We start from the raw sequence: 19,067 nt of genomic DNA on the forward strand, positions 1-19,067 counted from the left end.
CTTTGCATGCTTCAAATTAACTTCTGGCACATCCTGACGATGGCACCCATTTCTTGCATAATCAATGCTGGAGTTGTCAGAAGTTCTGTGGTTTTTGTTTGTCCACCCGCCTCTTGAGGATTGACCCCAAGTTCTCAATGGAATTAAAAGGGTTATTTCTGGGGAGTTCCTGCCTATGGACCCAAAATAACGATGTTTTGTTTTTTACCACCGAGCCACTTATGTTTATTCTATCTTTAAACCGTCAAAATTGAAATCATATGAAGCGTCGCATCATCTGAAATGCGAGTGTCTGTCCACCAAAACTGCTTTGGATGGTTTGCGATAAAGTTGCTCGATCGGAGGAGGTGGTTTATTGATCCTTAACTAGCCTCTCCAATGCACTTCATGATGACATGAACCATTCATATTACGTAGTGCGTGTTACTTATGGTCGAACAATTTGAGTTGTACCCCACTCTCCGTTGGCTGAGAAAGAAAACCCCAACACATGAATGTCTCAGGATGCTTTAGCTTTGCATGGACACGTAGAGCTTGATCTCATGTACTGCGCTTCACCTTGTCCTGCTCTCTCGGACACGCTTTCTGGATTAAGCCTCAAACGTCAGTCCTTCTTTCTACTTTTCCAGATCTGAAACCCTATGACTTACCAGTTCCTCCTCATAGCCTCTGTCCCATATCCCTCTTACTGTTATACCTTTTTTGTGTCCTACATTTCACCCCCTCGTTCCCTCATTTTTTTTTTCGTCGACAATGACATCTGTCTTTGCTTACGCTCTACTCTCGTCATTACTCAGCCTCATCATTGCACCTAAGTTCTCCTCGCGCCTCTTACACCCTGCCTTTTGCTCGCCTATCTCCCTCTGATGCATCGACTCTATGTATCTCGCGGCCTTGTGCGGCTCCTCCTTGTACTTCTCGCATCTCTCCTGCAATTTCAACGTTTAGGACAGTACAGGTCTCGTCGCTTTGCTCTGCACTTTCTCCGCGTCCGCGTCCTCTGAAGCCGTTCTTCACGATCACAACTGCTACATCCCTCTCTCTTGCAAGTTCTTTGATGATTACGATTAAATTCTTTTTTGTAATTTAACTATCGGGCTTTCGCTCTCACGCAGCTAACCTTGCCCTGTTCAACCTGCTTTGGTGTGTGCTCATAGCCCATTACATAGTATCGCCGGTCATGCTATTCCTGTCCTGTTCTCGTCTCCTAGGCGTGTGACAGAGGACTAATCGCTCTCTCCCAGAACAACTCTTGAGGTCCAACAGCACACTCGCTCCTTTTTGCCAGCTTCCACCGTTCTCCTTCTTTATTCGCAACTTCTAATCAGTATCTCCTATTGCACATCAGTGATCTCCACCCTCTCCTGTCCTCTTGTCAACACTTCCCACCCTGTCGTTCTAATCTCAAGCAGAATCTTCACTGACATCTGCGCTAGCCTTTGGTCCCTTTTGTCTGGGCTGCGCTCCTGCCACAATTAATCCTCTGCCTCTGTGGAAGCTTTTTATTCGGATTATCCATAGTTTAACTTCGCCATTCGCAGAGATAGGTATCTTTTGTCCACATCTATTAACTGCTCAAATTCATCTGATCACTCTTTTCATAAACATTCTGGACTTTAGTATATGAGCCAAATTTCCATCATACCGACACTGTGCAGCCATCATCTTGTTGAAACACGTTGCATCACATTCGTGCCATTTCTTCCATAAAACTCATGGTTTACGATTCACTACATGAGCTACCGCCATACAGTTACCACACTCCTCTGGTCTCTGTGCTCAAACACTTTTCTCTTCCTCCTTCTATATCGGAACTAAGGACCTCCATGACCGCCCGTCGCCATTTCATAAACCCCCATGCACAAGCACCATGTTTTATCTCTTCCCTATCGCCAAATCTTACTAGTCCGTACGTCGCTACATCATTTTGTAACCTGATGATCTATTACTCTCACAGAGGAACATCCGTTTTCCACCTCGCGCTCTCAAGTTCCAGCATCTCTTTCACACAATCCTTTCCAGCCGACGTGCTTTTTTCTACTCTCAATTTCTGCATTCTTCGTGGTATTCATCAGCTTTTGAAGCGTTCGCGCGCTCTCTCCTCCTCGCGATCCCCACTTCGGCTACCATCCATTCTCATTTGACAATCTCCACAACGAACAGTCGCTTATGCTTTGCCGTGCCCCCGGGCTCTTGCCAGAGCATGTTGTGGTCATACTCCTCTTGGGCCATGAGTTTTATTAGCATACTCGAGCACACGACCTACTCCCTTTCCAGTGTATCGTTTTCCGCCGGCTCTCCTCTTACCTGTCGATAGCCTTTGTTGAGCACCTTACCACTCTGCGGCTGATTGCTCTCTCCCCTCACTGTTTCACGCCTGCTCTCGTCTGCTCTTACTATAAGTTTATTCGCCACATCTCTCTCACCCCTCCTAAGAAAGCAAGCTGCTTGAGCATGGTTGCCGGGGCAAGCTCGTACGAAGGCAGAAGATTATGAACGAACAACTGACTTGGTTGAAAGGTAGCTAGTCCCATGACGGCCACGAGCTGAAAGTGCACATTGAGATCATTCTAAATTATATCCGATTTATCTCCTAGCACAGTGTTTTGTCTAAGAGAATTGCATGGCTGTTTGCTCGAATTGAATAATTTGTATCTTAATTCTTGTTTGGTCCCGATTGGTCTAGTAGTGGGGAAGTCCTTAATAGAGACTACAAAAAACTATCCTATTTCACCACTTCATATGTTAATAGTTCATGAACCCATCCTGATAACACACCCTCGGTACATTAGCAATATGCAAGTTGATGAAGACACATTATTCAGCCACAGTCATTGAAAAACCAAAACAAGTAAAGTAAAGAGAGCGGGAGAAGAAGGAAGAGAGCTACATGACAGAATGCTGGAGGCGTGCGCACTAATCTGAAGGAGAGACAGAGGAGTAGAGTAGAGAAGAGAGGAGAGAAGCAAGATGGGACGAAAGAAAAGGGAAAAGGTCACCCACTACCTCATCAGTTGTCCACTGAATTGTAGTCAATGGATAATGAGTACATGTACCGGACGATCAAGCCCAACCCCTGACTGAATCGATGAAAAGGGAGAAAACGTAAAGGAGGAGAATGAGTTGTGAGTGTGCGTGTGAGAAGAGAGTGTGGCGTGGGTTTGCGGATTTAGCAGCGAGAAGGAGAGGGGAGAACTGGGACGTGACAAGCAAGAAAGATGACTGTATAGCCAGTGGATGTTTGCTTTATCGTGATACAGTAACTGTTGAACGTTGCGTAGACGCGAGATGGGAACAGTTTATGCTGGTCGACTATAGGCCATACCGTCAAATTAGGTCTAGTGTATCTGAGCTGAGCTCCAGCAACGTGCAGAGCACTGAGACCCTCCAAGCGGCCAGCTCACCGCTGCGTAACCCCTCTGCCTCACAAGAACCATGATTAGATCTCTGGCTCTGTCTTGCTCGATCAGATGCATAGCGATAAGAATCAGCTTCTCCATGTTGGGAGTCTTTTCCTCACGTTATCTCACTCTATAATCCCACGTGGCTGGGCTTGTTCGGTTTTATATGTGTGCAGTGGGTAACTACTGGCCTACGGCTGCTGGCATCCATACACCCTTTCTTGGTTCACCTGCGCTTATACTACCCTTCCAGGACAAAGTCAAAATGAGCGAAGTTCTCCTCTCGCTCGATCCAAACAGTCACTAGAGTCCAGACTAATAGTGAAGATGTGTATCATTGTTTGTTGGTCAGTACCTCAGGCGTCTCCAATTATTAGCCTGGATCTAAACAAGCACAGCACTGTGTTAGAGTATCTGATGAATTGAGTTTACAGTAGAGAGACCCTGCTAATGTATCACAACTTTGTGGGGAACTAACAATTCGCCATGTAAATTGTGTATGAGAAGCGAAAAGCGCTTTTACTAAGCAGCGAGCACTACGACTTAAAGGTAATTTTTGTGGAGTAAAGCTCTGTATTGGGTAATGGTTCGCTAACTTTACAAACCAAGCAAAGGAGGGCTGTATTAACCCGTGTTTTTCAAACTATAGTATGCACGGTTGTACTGTTCTCGATCGAAATTCCGAAACAATCTCTGCTGTATTATAGTGATAGCCCTTAACTACCTACTCACGTGACGCCACTAGAGTGTTGTCGTTGTGAGCTATTTTGGTTTACACTACACCCAGATAAACAGCCAGTCATGTCTGTCAGACGGATGATGGTTGAAAACTTACCAACCAACGCCCTACGTCTGCAGGGTGCTAAGAGCTTCACAACATAAGGGACCGGGTACCAAGAGAGACTAGCGAAGCCAGCATGGCACGACAGATGTTATGGGGACTACAAACAGCCAGCTATGGTATGAATGGGAATACAAACGCCAGCTATCGGTCTATGCGTGAACTACAACAGCCAGCATATCGTTATGGGGAACTACAAACAGCACAGCTGCATGGTATATGTGGGAACTACACAACACCAGCTGATGGATGGGAACTACACAACAGCCAGCTGATGGTTATCGGGGAAACTACGTAAACAGCCAGCTATATGAGTGAACTAACAAAACAGCCAGTTGGTGGTTATGGGGACTACAAACAGCCAGCTATGGTTATGGGAACTACAAACAGCAGCTATTTCTTATGGGGAACTACAAACAGCCAGCTATGTTATGGGGAAGAACTACAACGCCAGCTTAGTGGTTATGGGGACACTAAAGAGATTTGACCGATGCCAAACGTCCTGCATTATGTGTTTCAATTCAAGAGAGAGAGAGAGGGAACATGGATGTCGATAGCATGCGCATGTGTTGAGTAGTTGGGGTAAACCCTTACGAATAACCTCTCAGGCGGATTGCAGAGGTCTTGAAAAAGACTGCAAATATTGACTCTTTGCATCAACTTCATGTAATTGTCAATAAAAGCCTTTGACACTTATGAAATGCTTGTAATTATACTTCAGTATTCCATAGTAACATCTGACAAAAATATCTAAAGACACTGAAGCAGCAAACTTTGTGGAAATTTATATTTGTGTCATTCTCAAAACTTTTGGCCACGACTGTATAATGCAACATTTATAATACCACGTGTGTGCGTTTGTGCGTGCGAGCGTGTGCGTGTGTGTGTATGCCTTTGTGTGTCTCTTCACAGTCTTCACAAGTTGTTCCATAAGTTGTAGTTTTACCTGTTTTTTAACCTGATTTTACTGCTTGCTTGAGTTACCTGTGGTGGAATAAAGTTCCATGTAGTACTGTGCGTTTCCTACAGTCTGTTCTGACTGAAACCTCTGGTGGCATGTCTTGTAGTGAATGTAGGGGTGTCTGAGCTGTGTGCTAGTAGTTCAAACAGAGACCTCTGGTGGCATGTCTTGTAGTGAATGTAGGGGTGTCTGAGCTATGTGCTAGTCGTTTGAACAGACATTTCTGTGCATTCAACATGTCATACCTCTCACAAAGACCAGTAGTGATGCAGTCAATTTCTCCTTTACTTTGAGCCAGGAGAGATGGGCATGCAGGGTGTTGTTACAGTAGTAGATTACCTCATGGAGGAAGTGCTTTAAGCACACAGGACAGGACAGGGAAGTACAGATTGAAGGTGCTTCCCTTTAATCAGAGCTTCCGTCTGCATGGAATACTCATACACACACACACACACACACACACACACACACACACACACACACACACACACACACACACACACACAGATGGTTAGGTAAAGCACCATCTTCAGCCCACAAACACACTATTCATCAATAAATGGCTGACTGAAATATGAATAAAATACAATATGCCTGATAGCCGTCTAGGCTTTAGTGTCCTTGAGAGAGCCTCTGCCTTAACTGTCAGGCCTAGACTACCACTGTGTTATGGGCACTTCTGACCAAATAGATCACTCTGCCACATCATAGACTGATAGTTACAAACACATTCTCATTTACAGCCACATCCTGGGAAATAGTTACAGGGGATGAATGAACCAATTGTGAACTGGGGATGATTAGGTGGCCATGATGGTATGAGGGCCAGATTAGGAATTTAGCCAGGACACCGGGGTTAACACCCCTACTCTTACRATAAGTGCCATGAGATTTTTAGTGACCACAGAGAGTCAGGACACCCGTTTAACATCCCAGCACCCTAYAGAGGGCAATGTCCCGAATCACTGCCCTTGGGAATTTAGATATTTTTTTAAACCAGAGGAAAGGGTGCCTCCTACTGGCCCTCCAACACCACTTCCAGCAGCATCTGGTCTCCCATCCAGGGACTGACCAGGACCAACCCTGCTTAGCTTCAGAAGCAAGGCCAGCAGTGGGATGCAGGGTGGTATGATGATGAGAATATATTGTAACTGCGTATGAAGTGCAGCCTCAGACCTTGTAGGGTGTGTGTAAGTTCAGCTGCAGACCACATACAGGGTGTACCCCTGGTGACGGGGTTACATATCCAGTCTCAGCCCTTCTCATCTATCTGTCCCTCTATGTGTATCTCCCAACCTCATTTCAGACTGTGCTGTCAAATAATAAAGCATGCGTAAGGTGGTCAGCACACCGATCTCCTTAAATAAAAGGTTTTGGTGTCCTCTCCTCCAATCTCTAACCATTTCTCCTTGTCTCTCTCCAGGAGCAGAGCCCCAGTAACCAGACGTCTCTGGCCATGATGCAGGAGCCCCAGGAGATGGTGGAGGAGACGGTCACCATCGAGGAGGACCCTGGCACGCCCACCTCCCACGTGTCCGTTGTCACCTCCGACGAYGGCACCACGCGACGCACAGAAACCAAGGTACTGGGGGAAGCCAAGTTGACACACAGATCACATTAGGTAGAGGGTACCTATGCGCTGAATGAGAAGGAACTCAAGGCTCACACACTAGATTTCAACTTTAATGTGACAAATTGTTTGGGGTGGTTACAACCCTGTGACATATATGTAGCCAAAAGTTAAGATCTGTAAGGCCCGTAATCCTTTAACGAGATGTGTTTTCTATCCTTTTCCCTAACCCAGATGTTGTCTTATTTCTTGGTGCTCATTCTGTATCAGCTCCTACAGTATTTTGTGTTGCAGGTTATTTTTTCTTGATTGCCCTCTTGTGTTTTGTTGTTTCTATATAAGGATATGTCAACTAACCTGAAGGTGAGTTGGAACCCCCCCCCCCCACCACTTTACTATCAACTCACGTCACCATTTTGTGTGTGCCCATGTCAGCCACGCCCTCAACCCTGTCACACAGTCTGTCTGTCACTCTTACAGCATCACAGCCACCCCAACGCTGCACAGCTCCAGTACTCTTACCGTTACTGGCCTTCCTAAACACAGCTCACAGCTTTCACCCTTCAGTCAGCCCTGCTCCACGCTATGCACACTACCTCTCCAGACAGTGTCTCAGTGCTGTGTGATTCCGGATGGAATGTGGTTACGTCCCGAATGGCACCCTGTTCCCTATACAGTGCACTATAGCCCAGAGCTCTGGACAAAAGTAGTSCACTATATAAGGAGTAGGGTGCCATTTGGGACGCAGCTTGGGACTCGCCCCACATCTCCAGTGAAGCAGAGATGTGTTCTATTCTGACAGTCTGGTTCCCTAGGGAGGGACCCTACGGAGGGACCAAGGGTAGAGCTGCTGGCACACTAGAGACACTACAGAGTTTGTAATTAAACAGACCAGCTAATCGCTCTGTTTCACTGTGTGTGTGTGCTGCTATCCTATTTACTGTAGGGGATTGGACTCACTCACGCACACACACAAACTAACGCACACACAGCTAAATAAAACATAGTCAAGGGCTACGAGGGTCACTGTTTTTAAGGACACTCAATTCCACAGGGACGAGAGAGAGGATGCTTTTGGAAGTCATTTTGAAGGGAAGACACAGATTCATCTGGATGTAAGCCTTGGAAGAGATGGTTTTGACTGTTGCTTTATAATTGTGGCAAATGTATTGGCTAGGCAGCTTGTGATGGAAGACTGCACACGTGATGTTTCCAGACTCATCTTTACATCTCATCTTTTCAAATGATGTATTATTGGCTTCCTTTCAACAGGATGCTGCAGCTAGCTGCATACTACTCATGCATTTCCTTGAATGCCTTCTGAGTATCCCCTCCAAGCACAGCAAGATGAAACACTAGGATTTCACATCTTTCTGCTTTTGGAAAAACATGTTTTTTTTAATGATAAACACATTTGCACACAAGGCAAGCAGCAGTATAGGCAGCAGTGTCAGTAGCCAGCCACCACACCTAAACAAACAGACCATAACAAGGCCTGTGAATTAAGTGTTGTTTAAAGGCTAACTAAAGCCTAACTTTCTATCCGCTCCAGCTGTAAAGGAGTGAGTCAGTGTGCTGGCCGGTATGTGGAACTAGCTAACTGGTGAGAAGGGAAGGAGCTCCACCACACACGCACGTGCACACACACATACAAACACACACACACACAAACACACACACACACACAAAGGAAAGTGGCTCCACCACGTCCATCCTCAATCTCCCTCCCAACACTGTGCTTTTCTTTGGACATTCTCCAGCTGCCCTCTGGCTGAATGGTGAATGTTGGGTGAAACACTACCACTGTTCTTTAAAAGAGATAAATAAAACGATCAAAAGCAGTGGCATTCCGCCCTGTCCTGTGGATGGGAGTTAATGAGGGTTAAGGCAGGCCATATAAACAAATTAAACACAACAGGGAGAAAGGTGTGAAGGGAAAGAACGAAAGCCACTCTGATACAAAATGCAAAACAATTTGATGTGCGATTTTACCCTGTCATTTTTTGGTGATCGTTTATTCCTATGTTGTTGAATCACGTGTTTTCAAACAACTGTGATGCCCAGTACTACTGATTGACCACCTCGGCCCTCAACACTTTCCCATAGGTGACCAAGGTGATCAAAACCATCACTCGCCGCAGGTACCTGCCAGTGACCGTCACAAAGACCCTGGTGGTGCCAGGAGGTTCCATCATCCAGCAGTCCAAACCCAGCACCCTGGTGCCCACCCCTTCTCCCACCCCCTCCCCATCAGAGACAGACCCAGTAAAGAAAACAAAGGCATCCAAACGTCTGGTTTGTGGCTTGAAGGGAACCCCCAACCCCTCCCACTTGCACCTCCCTGACCCTAAACCTCCCTAAATGCTTCCACTAACCCCCAGCTGGTGTGTCAGTTTGAGCTCTGTCTGTCTATAAAAGTTGAATGCGGCAGAGATCGTGAAAGTGTTACAGCACTATAAAGACTGAAAGTGACGCCTGCTCTCCCTTTCTCCTCCCCCTTTAACAGCCTAACAGTTGGTAAACATATGCCCCAGTTTGACTGCAGGCACCTTTCATTACGGCAAGGTAGCACGCTGCCTTCGCCACATGGCCTCGACACACACACACACCAGCATTTAGAGATTCTCTTTTAGCCTGTTTACAGTGATCTAGTTGGGCCCTCTCTGAAGCACCATCCCCAGTCCCAGTAGTGCTTGTTTAGCGTGTTGTGATCTTCCAACAGATCAGAGTTCTGTTTGAAACCTGTCTTGCGTTTTTTCGTGCTGTACCAGCGAAGGCTCTTTAGAAGTCATGTTAGTACAAACATGAAGTGTATGTCTAGGCTTCTCTCCCTGGCTGAGTTGAAACACGGCCTTGTGCAAGATGGAAGGAGTTTGGGCCACTGCAGATTTTCAGCTTGTGGTGGATTAGGACCATAACCAGGATTGAACACTGCTGTATGGTTCAGAGTAGTGATCCTCAACCCCAGATCTTAGAGATCATTTCCACACTTCAGCACAGTGTAGCAGGCATAAGGTTGTTTTAGGTGAAGAGACCTAGTCCCACCCAGGTCTGTACTCAATTACCATCACCACCTCCATTGAAATGAATGGCAATAAAAGTCCCTTAATCGACCAGCTCAGAAGAGAAGCCAGCCTGTCATTTCAAGGCCAGTGGTGGCCTTGTGCTCAAGCTGTTTCATTAAGTTAAGAACCAGAAAAAGGCTTTATTTTTAACATGAAAGGGATGATTATGTGTGAGTTACATGCAAAGCGAGGGGGAGCAGCTATGCCAGCATAGTGTGAAGTAACAAAAGAAGGGTGAGCTTTAGATGTTGCGGGTGCACCGAAATTATTCACTAAGAAGAAATGAACCTTGACATGACTTAAAGTAGACAGTTTTCTGCCGGTTAGAATTTAAAATAGCTCACAGTTTGAGAAAGGGACAGTGTGTGAACAAACTAAAGGCTTTGTGAAAATGGGATGAAGATTACATTTTTAATGAGTGTGAATGTTTAGCATTTATCATTCACATTTTGTTCCCTGCTTCCTCTTTTGAGGAGATGTGTTTAATACTTTATTGAGGTTCCTTGTTATTATTTCATGCCTTTGCTAAAATTCTATATATAAATATGACTATAAACCTGGTGTATTATAATTAAGAGTTCAGCAAAGTGGTTGTATCAGAAAATGTAACTAATCAGAAACCAGTCTCTTTCTGTGTTCATGTGAAAAAGCTCATTTCAGTGAAGTACTTGTCTACCAGTTGAGTGGGAATGAACCATCTCTGTGCATCTTGTCAGGCAAAACACGAATTGTATCAGAGTGAGACATAGGGCCCCCTCCAATGACGATTCATTTTCATCAACCTCATTAATTTTGAAGATTAATTTATAGCCGCGGACAAAATAGCCAATTATCGCCACTGCAGAATTCACTGGGCAGCAAATTGGTTTCTGTATCGGTGCTGAACCTCAGGAGGAGGTGAGATGCAACTAGCCCTCTCTGACTGCCAGACAGTTTCAGCACTCTCAGACAAGTAGGAGTGTGATTTGTTAAGGACAAGGTGTATAGACATATATATATATATATATACAGTTTAATAGTGCTCTATAAGACTGTCACAGTTACCAGTTATGATTCTTAATTTGTCCCAAACTGCACCTTATTCCCTAGGTAGTGTACTACTTTTGACCAAAGCCCTATGGGCTCTTGTCAAAAGTAGTGTACTGTATAGGGACAGGGTGCCATTTGGGCTGCAGCTTCTGACCATGCACCTTAAGTGGAAGTCAAGGTTCTGCGCACTGCATCCAAGACTGTTGTCCTACTACTGCACTAAACAGATGCTCTTGGAACTATTATTGGAACATGTCGCAGAACCTCAACCTTACTTCCAACACAACCTAGCCTCAAGTTTTTCTAATAGAAATGAATTAAAGGCAATGGTACGACCCTTTCTTGTCACTGASTTTCCCAATGCATGACTTTGACCTGTTGTTGACAATGCCTGCGGTCTGAGCAATGTGATACTAACAACTTCAGAGGTCACTCTTTAAAGGAACAACCCTCATCTCATTCCTCAGCCTCTCTCTCACTGTGTGACTTCGGCATCCCACTTTCCTGTCTGTGTGATTCAACAGGCTACATCGGTGTGCTGTGTCCACGCTGTGTCTCAGTCCTAACCACCTGTCTGTCACTGTGGGTAACCTCATCCCCAGGCTCAATTGCTGCCCTATAGAGAGAGCCGTCTGGGGAAGAGATTAATCTGTGGTCTCTCTGTCTGGTGGGACACCTCAACATACTGTTCAGTACAGTCCTGTCTGGTTGATCAGAATGCTTCAACATGGTTCTCATCAACTGTTGCTCATGGTGTGGCCCATACACACGACACAGACTTCCAGGATTGGGTAGTAACGGATGAACTACTAATGTAATGGGGATTAGGTAATCAGTTGTTATCTCTGTCTTTGTGACCTCGTCTCCCCCTCTAGGTGACTAAGATGGTGAAGACGGTGACCACGCGGACGGTTCGCCAGGTGCCCCTGGGCCCCGACGGCCTGCCCCTGCCTGAGGGCTCGTCCCCGCTGGGCAGCTACACAGACTCCATCGACCGGCGCTACCTGAAGAATGGCGAGCGCTACATCACCACGCCACAGGCCACCTCCACGCTCACACGCTCCTACAACAACTACAACGACTCCTACAGCGACGCACTCCCCCCCGACGCTGGTGGGAGTCAGTACGGTGGGCGCCACTACGGCCTCCACGACGGCTACGGCATTGGAGACGCGACGGACAACTACGGCAGCCTGTCCCGCGGAGTCAACTTCCGGCCACCCCGCTACCCCTACGCTATGGCTAACAGCTATCGGCCAGAGAACAGCTACGGGACCCTACCCATCCGGAAGGATGACTACGGCCACGTGGCCCAGCCCCAGGTCCCCATGGGCAACAGCAGTGTGGACCTGAACCGGTCGCAGCCAGAACGCTTCCAGCCAGAGCCATACGGACTGGAGGACGACCGCCGCAGCCTGGGCCCCGAGGAGGAGGAGCCCTATGACCTGGAGCCTGACTACTCCACTGCTAGCCAGTGCCAAGGCACGCTGCCAGGCACCAACCGCGGCAGAACCATGAGAGAGCCGCTCCGCGACGGGCCACGCATCAGGTGAGAACGAGAGACGTGACAGAATGCTGTCTGTTTTTAGTTGTCTGAAAATGTATAGAGGACCTATGTTCTGTGAGTGGAAGATAGGATTGGACTGGTTTTGTTTTGGTTTAGGGTGTCTGAAAAGACCTTGAAAACAGGTCTTCCTTGTTACTTAAATGTTAAGAGTAAAACTTTAACCATTTATAAGATATTAATAAATTGTGTGTTCACCATCTGTTAATCATTACTCCCACATTTATAAACCCATTTACTTATTATTAGTTTTCTTTTTGCAGTCCCTGATCTAAAGTGAGCGCTATTTATACATTATAGATACTTTCTGAATGTTTTGAATGACCAGTGTAATTTCTCACAAAAAGATGGGCATGCTATTGGTAGACTTTCCAGCAGTACCTGGTCAAAGAATCATCACAACACAGGATGTTTAAGGAAATATAAATGTGTGAATAAATACCTACTAACATTTATAAATGTGGGTGTAATGATTAATAAATGGTGAACACACAATTTATAAATTCATTATAAATGGTTTATTCGGTACCCTTAAAATAAAGTGTGTCATGACTGTCCACGGGAATCCAAATAGGTCAGATCAGGTTTGCAATGAATAACTTCTATCAGACCCCCTCTCACCCAAGAGGGGGAAGGAAGAACCAGTGGGGGTTAACAACTCATGTCCTGTTGTAAATCAAGGGAGATAGATTCAGGTCTGCGCTCCAAACATTCACCAAAGGAATGTACTTAGTTTCAACACACGTTCAAAAGCGAATACTGGAACAATAACACAGAACGTGGGGAATGGTCAGAGACAGAGACACAGTTAGATAGGGAGAGAGGGATACAGATATTGTTAGATACAGAAAGAGAGACCGTGAGAGAGAGACCATAGAAAAAGGGAATCATATTACATTTTTATTGGTCGTTTACACATATTTTACAGATATTATTTTGCGTGTAGCGAAATGCTTGTATGGAGATGTAGGTAGAGAGAGAGTGTTAAATACAGGCTCCAGTGTTGTCCATCTTCTTCCCTGAGCCTCTTCACTGGACTGTCATTAACAGGTCTGTAACCTCCGGCTCCATCTGCCAGAAAACAGACAGTTAGCCTCTGACAAAGACCCCAAAATGGACCCTCGTCTCCCTTAAAACACCACCGTATCTCCCTTTGTGATTGTGCAGTCCTCCAGGCCACACAAATGTCTACTTTTCCTGTACTCTGTAGCACAAGAAAGAAACCACAAGCATGCTTGACTTAGGACAGGCGCAGGACGGGGAGCAGTGTGTGTTTTAAAGACCTTTTATTTTTTATCGGTGATCTGTGAAAGATGGATTTATTAATTTCCATTGGAAGAGAAATTAAATGTGGGCCCTGAGCCAGTTTTAAGGGAATTGAACTGAGGAGGTTTGTGAGGGAGGAAGATAGGAATCCTATGTGTGTGTGTGTGTGTGTGTGTGTGTGTGTGTGTGTGTGTGTGTGTGTGTGTGTGTGTGTGTGTGTGGTCGTGTGTGTGTGTGTGTGTGTGTGTGTGTTGTGTGTTGTTTGTGCTGTGGTCATGTTGTGAGTGGTTCTGTAAATGGTCAGATGATTAGAGTAGGCAGTGTAACAGCCTGCTGACAGTGTCGGCTGAGTGTCTGGGTACGTTCCTTAATCACACACACCCTGGATTCAAAGGGCAGATGGTGATTGTGGTTTGTATTTATTGCCTAGCTACAGGAGCAGGAAGTACATGATTGAATGGTCTATTCCATCAGAGCTTCCGTCTGGCATGGAATACTCATAGCACACCACACATACTACACTACACACACACTACACACAACTTACACACTAACTACTATCTCAACAAATCACTATTCATCACACTCACTACTACACAATCACAGACTCACGCACTACGACACAACACACACACACCACACGCCCAGTAGTAATGGTTCACTCATACACTTGGCTGAGGAGATAGCTGGTTTCTGTGTACTAGCGCAATTTTGTACGTTCCGCCTGTAGTTGTACGACATATTACTAACTATTCAGCGCAGCAGCACAAAGCAATACAACCAACCTGACTAGGTCATTCTTTGCAGGTTGTAGCCTCGCTATGATTACTTTCACCCATTACGAGGCATTCATAATCGCCTCTTGTCATTTTTTGGGAAAACTAGTGATTTCTACACTGATATGTTTCATACCTTCTTGTGTACCTATCCACAAACATAACACATCTGTAATACAGTATAAGTGAATACAAGAGACCTTTGCATAGTTTTAGAATTAGGCATGACAAGGAGCGCCTGCCAGAGCCGTGATCTGTCCTCTGAACACTCATCACTCTCACTCCTACTCTCACGCTCAGCTGCTCGCTCTCGCTCTCAGCTCTGCTCAGGTCTCTCACGCGCACGCACTCTCCGTTTGTTCTGTTACGTCCTCCGTCTCCTCGTCCTCCTCCCGACTCACATCCTCACTCTCACTCTCACTCTCACTCCTCTATCACACTCACTCTTACTGTTACTCTCGACTCACACTCAATTAGTATGTCTCCAAGAACATAATGCACATAATGAAGCTGCTGGTAATGAATGTGTGAATTAACAGCTTATGCGTTAGTCACTTTGACAACCCTCAATTAAAAGGAAAATAAAATGAAGATGTTTAGCGGGCAAAAATGGTTTCTGCGCTGTCGTCGAAGATAACATTAGGTCAACATGGTGGAGTTATAGTAATCTAAATTTTTTACAAAGGGGGTTTAGGAGGGAGAACTGGTCCGCAAGACTTGTAGTCTTTAGTTAGGTGTGTGTGTGTGTCAGCATTCTACAGTATGTAGGTGTTTGTCCCCCTCTGCATTGGTCTGTGTGGGTGTGTGTGGTGTGGGGTGTGTGGGTGTGGTTGTGTGTTTCCACCCTACATCTCTCTCTTTCTTCTTTGGTGTGTACATGTGTATATGTGTGTGTGTGAGTGAGAATTTGTGCGTGGCTCAATGTGTGTGTATATGTGTGTGTGGTATATGCTGACTTCTGATTCACAAGAGGCATGGCTACAAACATCAGAAACATGTTCTGTTGTATTCTACTGATCACTGTCATTTCTTTGTTTGTTTTTCTTATTTCACAATGACATGGGGGAAGAAGAAAAACACTGTTCAGAAACTTAGTTTTCCCATCATTGGACAACTTGCACTTCTAGTTCCGCTTTCATCTCTCGTCTCTGTTCTCTCTCTCTCTTCTCTCTCTCTCTCTCTCTCTCTAGTGTGTGTATGAGTGTGCACGGTTGATGTATGCGCATGTATCTGATTAGCAATGCAAGAATCATTTGTGTGTGTGTGTGTATATATATAGCTTATATATATATGCGTGTGTGTGTGTGTGTGTGTGTGTGTGTGTGTGTGTGTGTTGTTTGGTGGTGTGTGTGGTGTGTGTTGTGTGTGTGTGTGTGTGTGTGTGTGGTGTGTGTGTGTGTGTGTGTTGTGTGGTGTGTGGTGTGTGTGTGTGTGTTGTGTGTGGTGTGTGTGTGTAAATGTTATTATATATAATTTATAATCTATATATATATATATATTAAATATATATATATGTGGTGGTGTGGTTTTCCAGGCACTGTTAATAGCTGCTTTTGAAACTCTGCAAGACAATGGCGATGTCTGGAGCCAATCGCGATCTTCCTGGTGTGACGCGGGGCCATGCTGGCAACTGCCTGCACGCACCCTGGGGCCTCCAGGTTGCCTCTCCTCCCCATCTACACAGAAGAGAGAGAGAGAGAGAGAGAGAGAGAAGAGAGGAGAGAGGCGAGAGAGAGAGAGAAGAGAGAGAGAGAGATGCGAGAGTGAGAGAGAGAAGAGAGAGAGAGAAGAGAGAGAAGAGAGAGAGAGAGAGAGAGAGAGAAGAGAGAGAGGAGAGAGAGAGAGAGAGAAAGAGAGAAGAGAGAGAGAGAGGACGAGTGAGAGAGAGAGAGAGAGAGAGAGAGAGAGAGAGAGAGAGAGATGACGAGAGCAGAGAGAGAGAGGTAGGCAGAGAGAAGAGAGAGAGAAGAGAGAGAGGAGAGAGTAGAGAGTAGAGAGAGGAAAGAGAGAGAGAGAGAGAGAGAGAGAGAGAGAGAGGAGAGAGAGAGAGAGAGAGAGAAGAGAGAGAGAGAGAGAGAGAGAGAGGAGAGAGAGAGGAGGAGAGAAGAGAAAGGGGGGAAGAGAGAGGAGAGAGGACAGCGCGAGAGAGAGAGAGAAGAGAAGAGAGAGATGGGGAAGCAGAGAGAGAGAGAGAAGAGAGGCAGAGAGAGCAGAGAGAGAGAGAGAGGAGAGAGAAAGAGTGAGCGAAGAAGAGAGGAGAAGAGAGAGAGAGAAGAGAAACTATGAAGTAAAGTTGTCCAATGATGGGAAACTAAGTTCTGAACAGTGTTTTTCTTCTTCCCCCCATGTCATTGAAATAAGAGATGACAGTAGGATCAGTTAGAATACAACAGGAACATGTTTCTGATGTTTTGTAGCCATGCCTCTTGTGAATCAGAAGTCACTTATTGCTCACATTCATAACTGAGCATGACCAATCTGTTGTGTTCCTCCAAACAGAGATGGACACATTATGTCTCCACTGCTAATCCTTTAGGGTTTGTCTCCTTAGGGATTGGAGAGGGTCAGAGACCACAGGAATAGAGATTTGATCTACATAATTGACAGAAGATAACAGGGAAAGAAAAAGACGGATGTCACTGAAGCCTTTTTACTATGTGCTGGCTGTCACTCCTACACAYTCTCTTCTTTCTCTCTCTTTCGCACTCACTTACTTTAGCAGCTCCATTAACATGAGTGTGAGCTGCTTCTGTAATCATCCTGTGAGCATTATGCCTGCCGRCGGTGCCGGCTGTAGCTTTGAAGCGGCAAGGGTCTTTTACATCCTGTGAATAAACCCCACCTATATCAACACAATGGTGCCAATTTAAATGCAAATGCTGACATTCCCATCACTCAGCCCGCACCTCGTTTACCAACCCCGGCATCAGGTGTATCTAAATGAGTTCCAGTTCAACCCCAACTGTACACTGATTCTCAGTGTGTGTATGAGTGTGACGGTTGATGTATGCGCATGTATCTGATAGCAATGAAGACATCATTTGGTAATGCCCTCTATAACTCTCTGTTTCAGAGGTTTATTCACAGCAGTGTTGATTTGGCTCGTCATCTTCTATTTCTGTTAGCATTTGAATCCCCTAACTGTATTTCTGAATGTGTGGTTAGACCAGACAGGGTGTTCACAAAGGAATGCTTGGTACTGTATAACCTCTACTTACTCACAGCCTTTTTCCATCTATCATGCAGCTATGAGTTAGCCTGGTTCAACTAGACTGAATGCTACTCTCAATGGTGAGCACAGGGCTCAGACTGGTTTATCCAGGCTAGCTGAGAGGCCCTCCAGACCAAAACCTCAGTGTAGCAGGCAGGCTTGCAGGCCGGTTCCAGCCTGGCCTTAATGACTAGGGCTTAATCAGAGCAGAGCTCGTAGCTCTGGGGCCTTCCTCATTACCAGGGCTGAAGGCAGAGCTTGAGGTTTGTGGTGCTTCACGTTCCAGTCCACCCTCAACCCTCCTGGTTCCTGGAATGGTTCCATTGTACATTCCTTAGACTGGAAGGAACCATTCTGTGAGAAACAGGAGGTGGTGAGGGTAGACTGAACTAWACCATTCCATTGAGATGTCCTCAACCAACACCCTTCAAGGAAGTAGCAATAAGGTCATTTTTGAAGCTGGAGAAGGAGACAACTGTTTCAGAAGCTGTCTGATCAAGGCTACCCTTGCAATTAGGCCATGATAACTAAACCTAACCACGTACCACAAGACCAAAACCACACTAATGCCTTAGAAACATAGACTTTTCTTGGCATTTGGTGTCTTTCAGCTTAGTCTCTGCTTGTGGTTCACATTTCAATGCAGCTGCTTGCCTCTCCAGACCCTGGTCTTATGCTTTAGCTGCTTGCCTCTCCAGACCCTGGTCTATTCTTTAGCTGCTTGCCTCTCCAGACTGGTCTTGTCTTTAGCTGCTTGCCTTCCAGACCCTGGCTTGTCTTTAGCTGCTTGCGCTCTCCAGACCCTGGCCTTATCTTTAGCTGCTTGCCTCTCCAGACCCTGGTCCTTATCTTTAGCTGCTTGCCTCTTCCAGACCCTGGCCTTATCTTTAGCTGCTTTTTCTCTCCAGACCCTGGCTCTTTTTAGCTGCTTGCCTCTCCAGACCTGGCACTTATCTTAGCTGCTTTTCTCTCAGACCCTGTTGTTTCTTAGCTCTGCCTCTCCAGACCCTGGCCTGTCTTTAGCTGCTTGCCTCTCAGACCTGGTCTTATCTCCCGCTGTGTTTTGGTACTTTATCTTTAATATCAGCTCAACCCCGGCCGTACTGAATATATAAGGATTTAGTGTCTAGTTTACATTGCTCTTGGGTAGAGCTTTTTTCTCCAGTTCATATGTATTGATTTCACTGGAAGTAAAATGTAAAACGTAGTTGCCATAAAAGCTGATATGTTACCGAGGGGCTTATTACCCAAAGTAATGTGCCCCAAACACGCAATACCATGATGAGATTCTCCTCGCAACGCTGCATAGTGGCAGCGGGAGAAATTTAAAGCACATAATTAACATAAAAAATCTTAGAATTCAAGTAAATACTGGACTAGCTC

At 45.7% G+C, this 19,067-nt stretch overlaps 1 protein-coding gene across 16 annotated transcripts in view; it reads left to right on the forward strand.

The window, feature by feature from the left end:
- The window catches only part of LOC111957411 (splicing regulator ARVCF), a 194,995-nt gene that overhangs the window by 94,354 nt on the left and 81,574 nt on the right, over positions 1–19,067 (forward strand). For 9 of the 16 annotated variants that reach the window (XM_023978214.1, XM_023978220.1, XM_023978217.1 and 6 more), the window contains exons 2-5: positions 6,627–6,785; positions 7,116–7,136; positions 8,880–9,038; positions 11,743–12,416. In XM_023978214.1, coding sequence (XP_023833982.1) covers positions 6,627–6,785; positions 7,116–7,136; positions 8,880–9,038; positions 11,743–12,416 — 1,013 coding nt within the window. The remainder of the gene's footprint in view (positions 1–6,626; positions 6,786–7,115; positions 7,137–8,879; positions 9,039–11,742; positions 12,417–19,067) is intronic. The other 7 variants (XM_023978222.1, XM_070437002.1, XM_070437003.1 and 4 more) reach the window with 3 other exon arrangements.

Source organism: Salvelinus sp. IW2-2015, linkage group LG33 (assembly GCF_002910315.2).
Source record: "Salvelinus sp. IW2-2015 linkage group LG33, ASM291031v2, whole genome shotgun sequence".
NCBI classification, from domain to species: Eukaryota; Metazoa; Chordata; class Actinopteri; order Salmoniformes; family Salmonidae; genus Salvelinus; species Salvelinus sp. IW2-2015.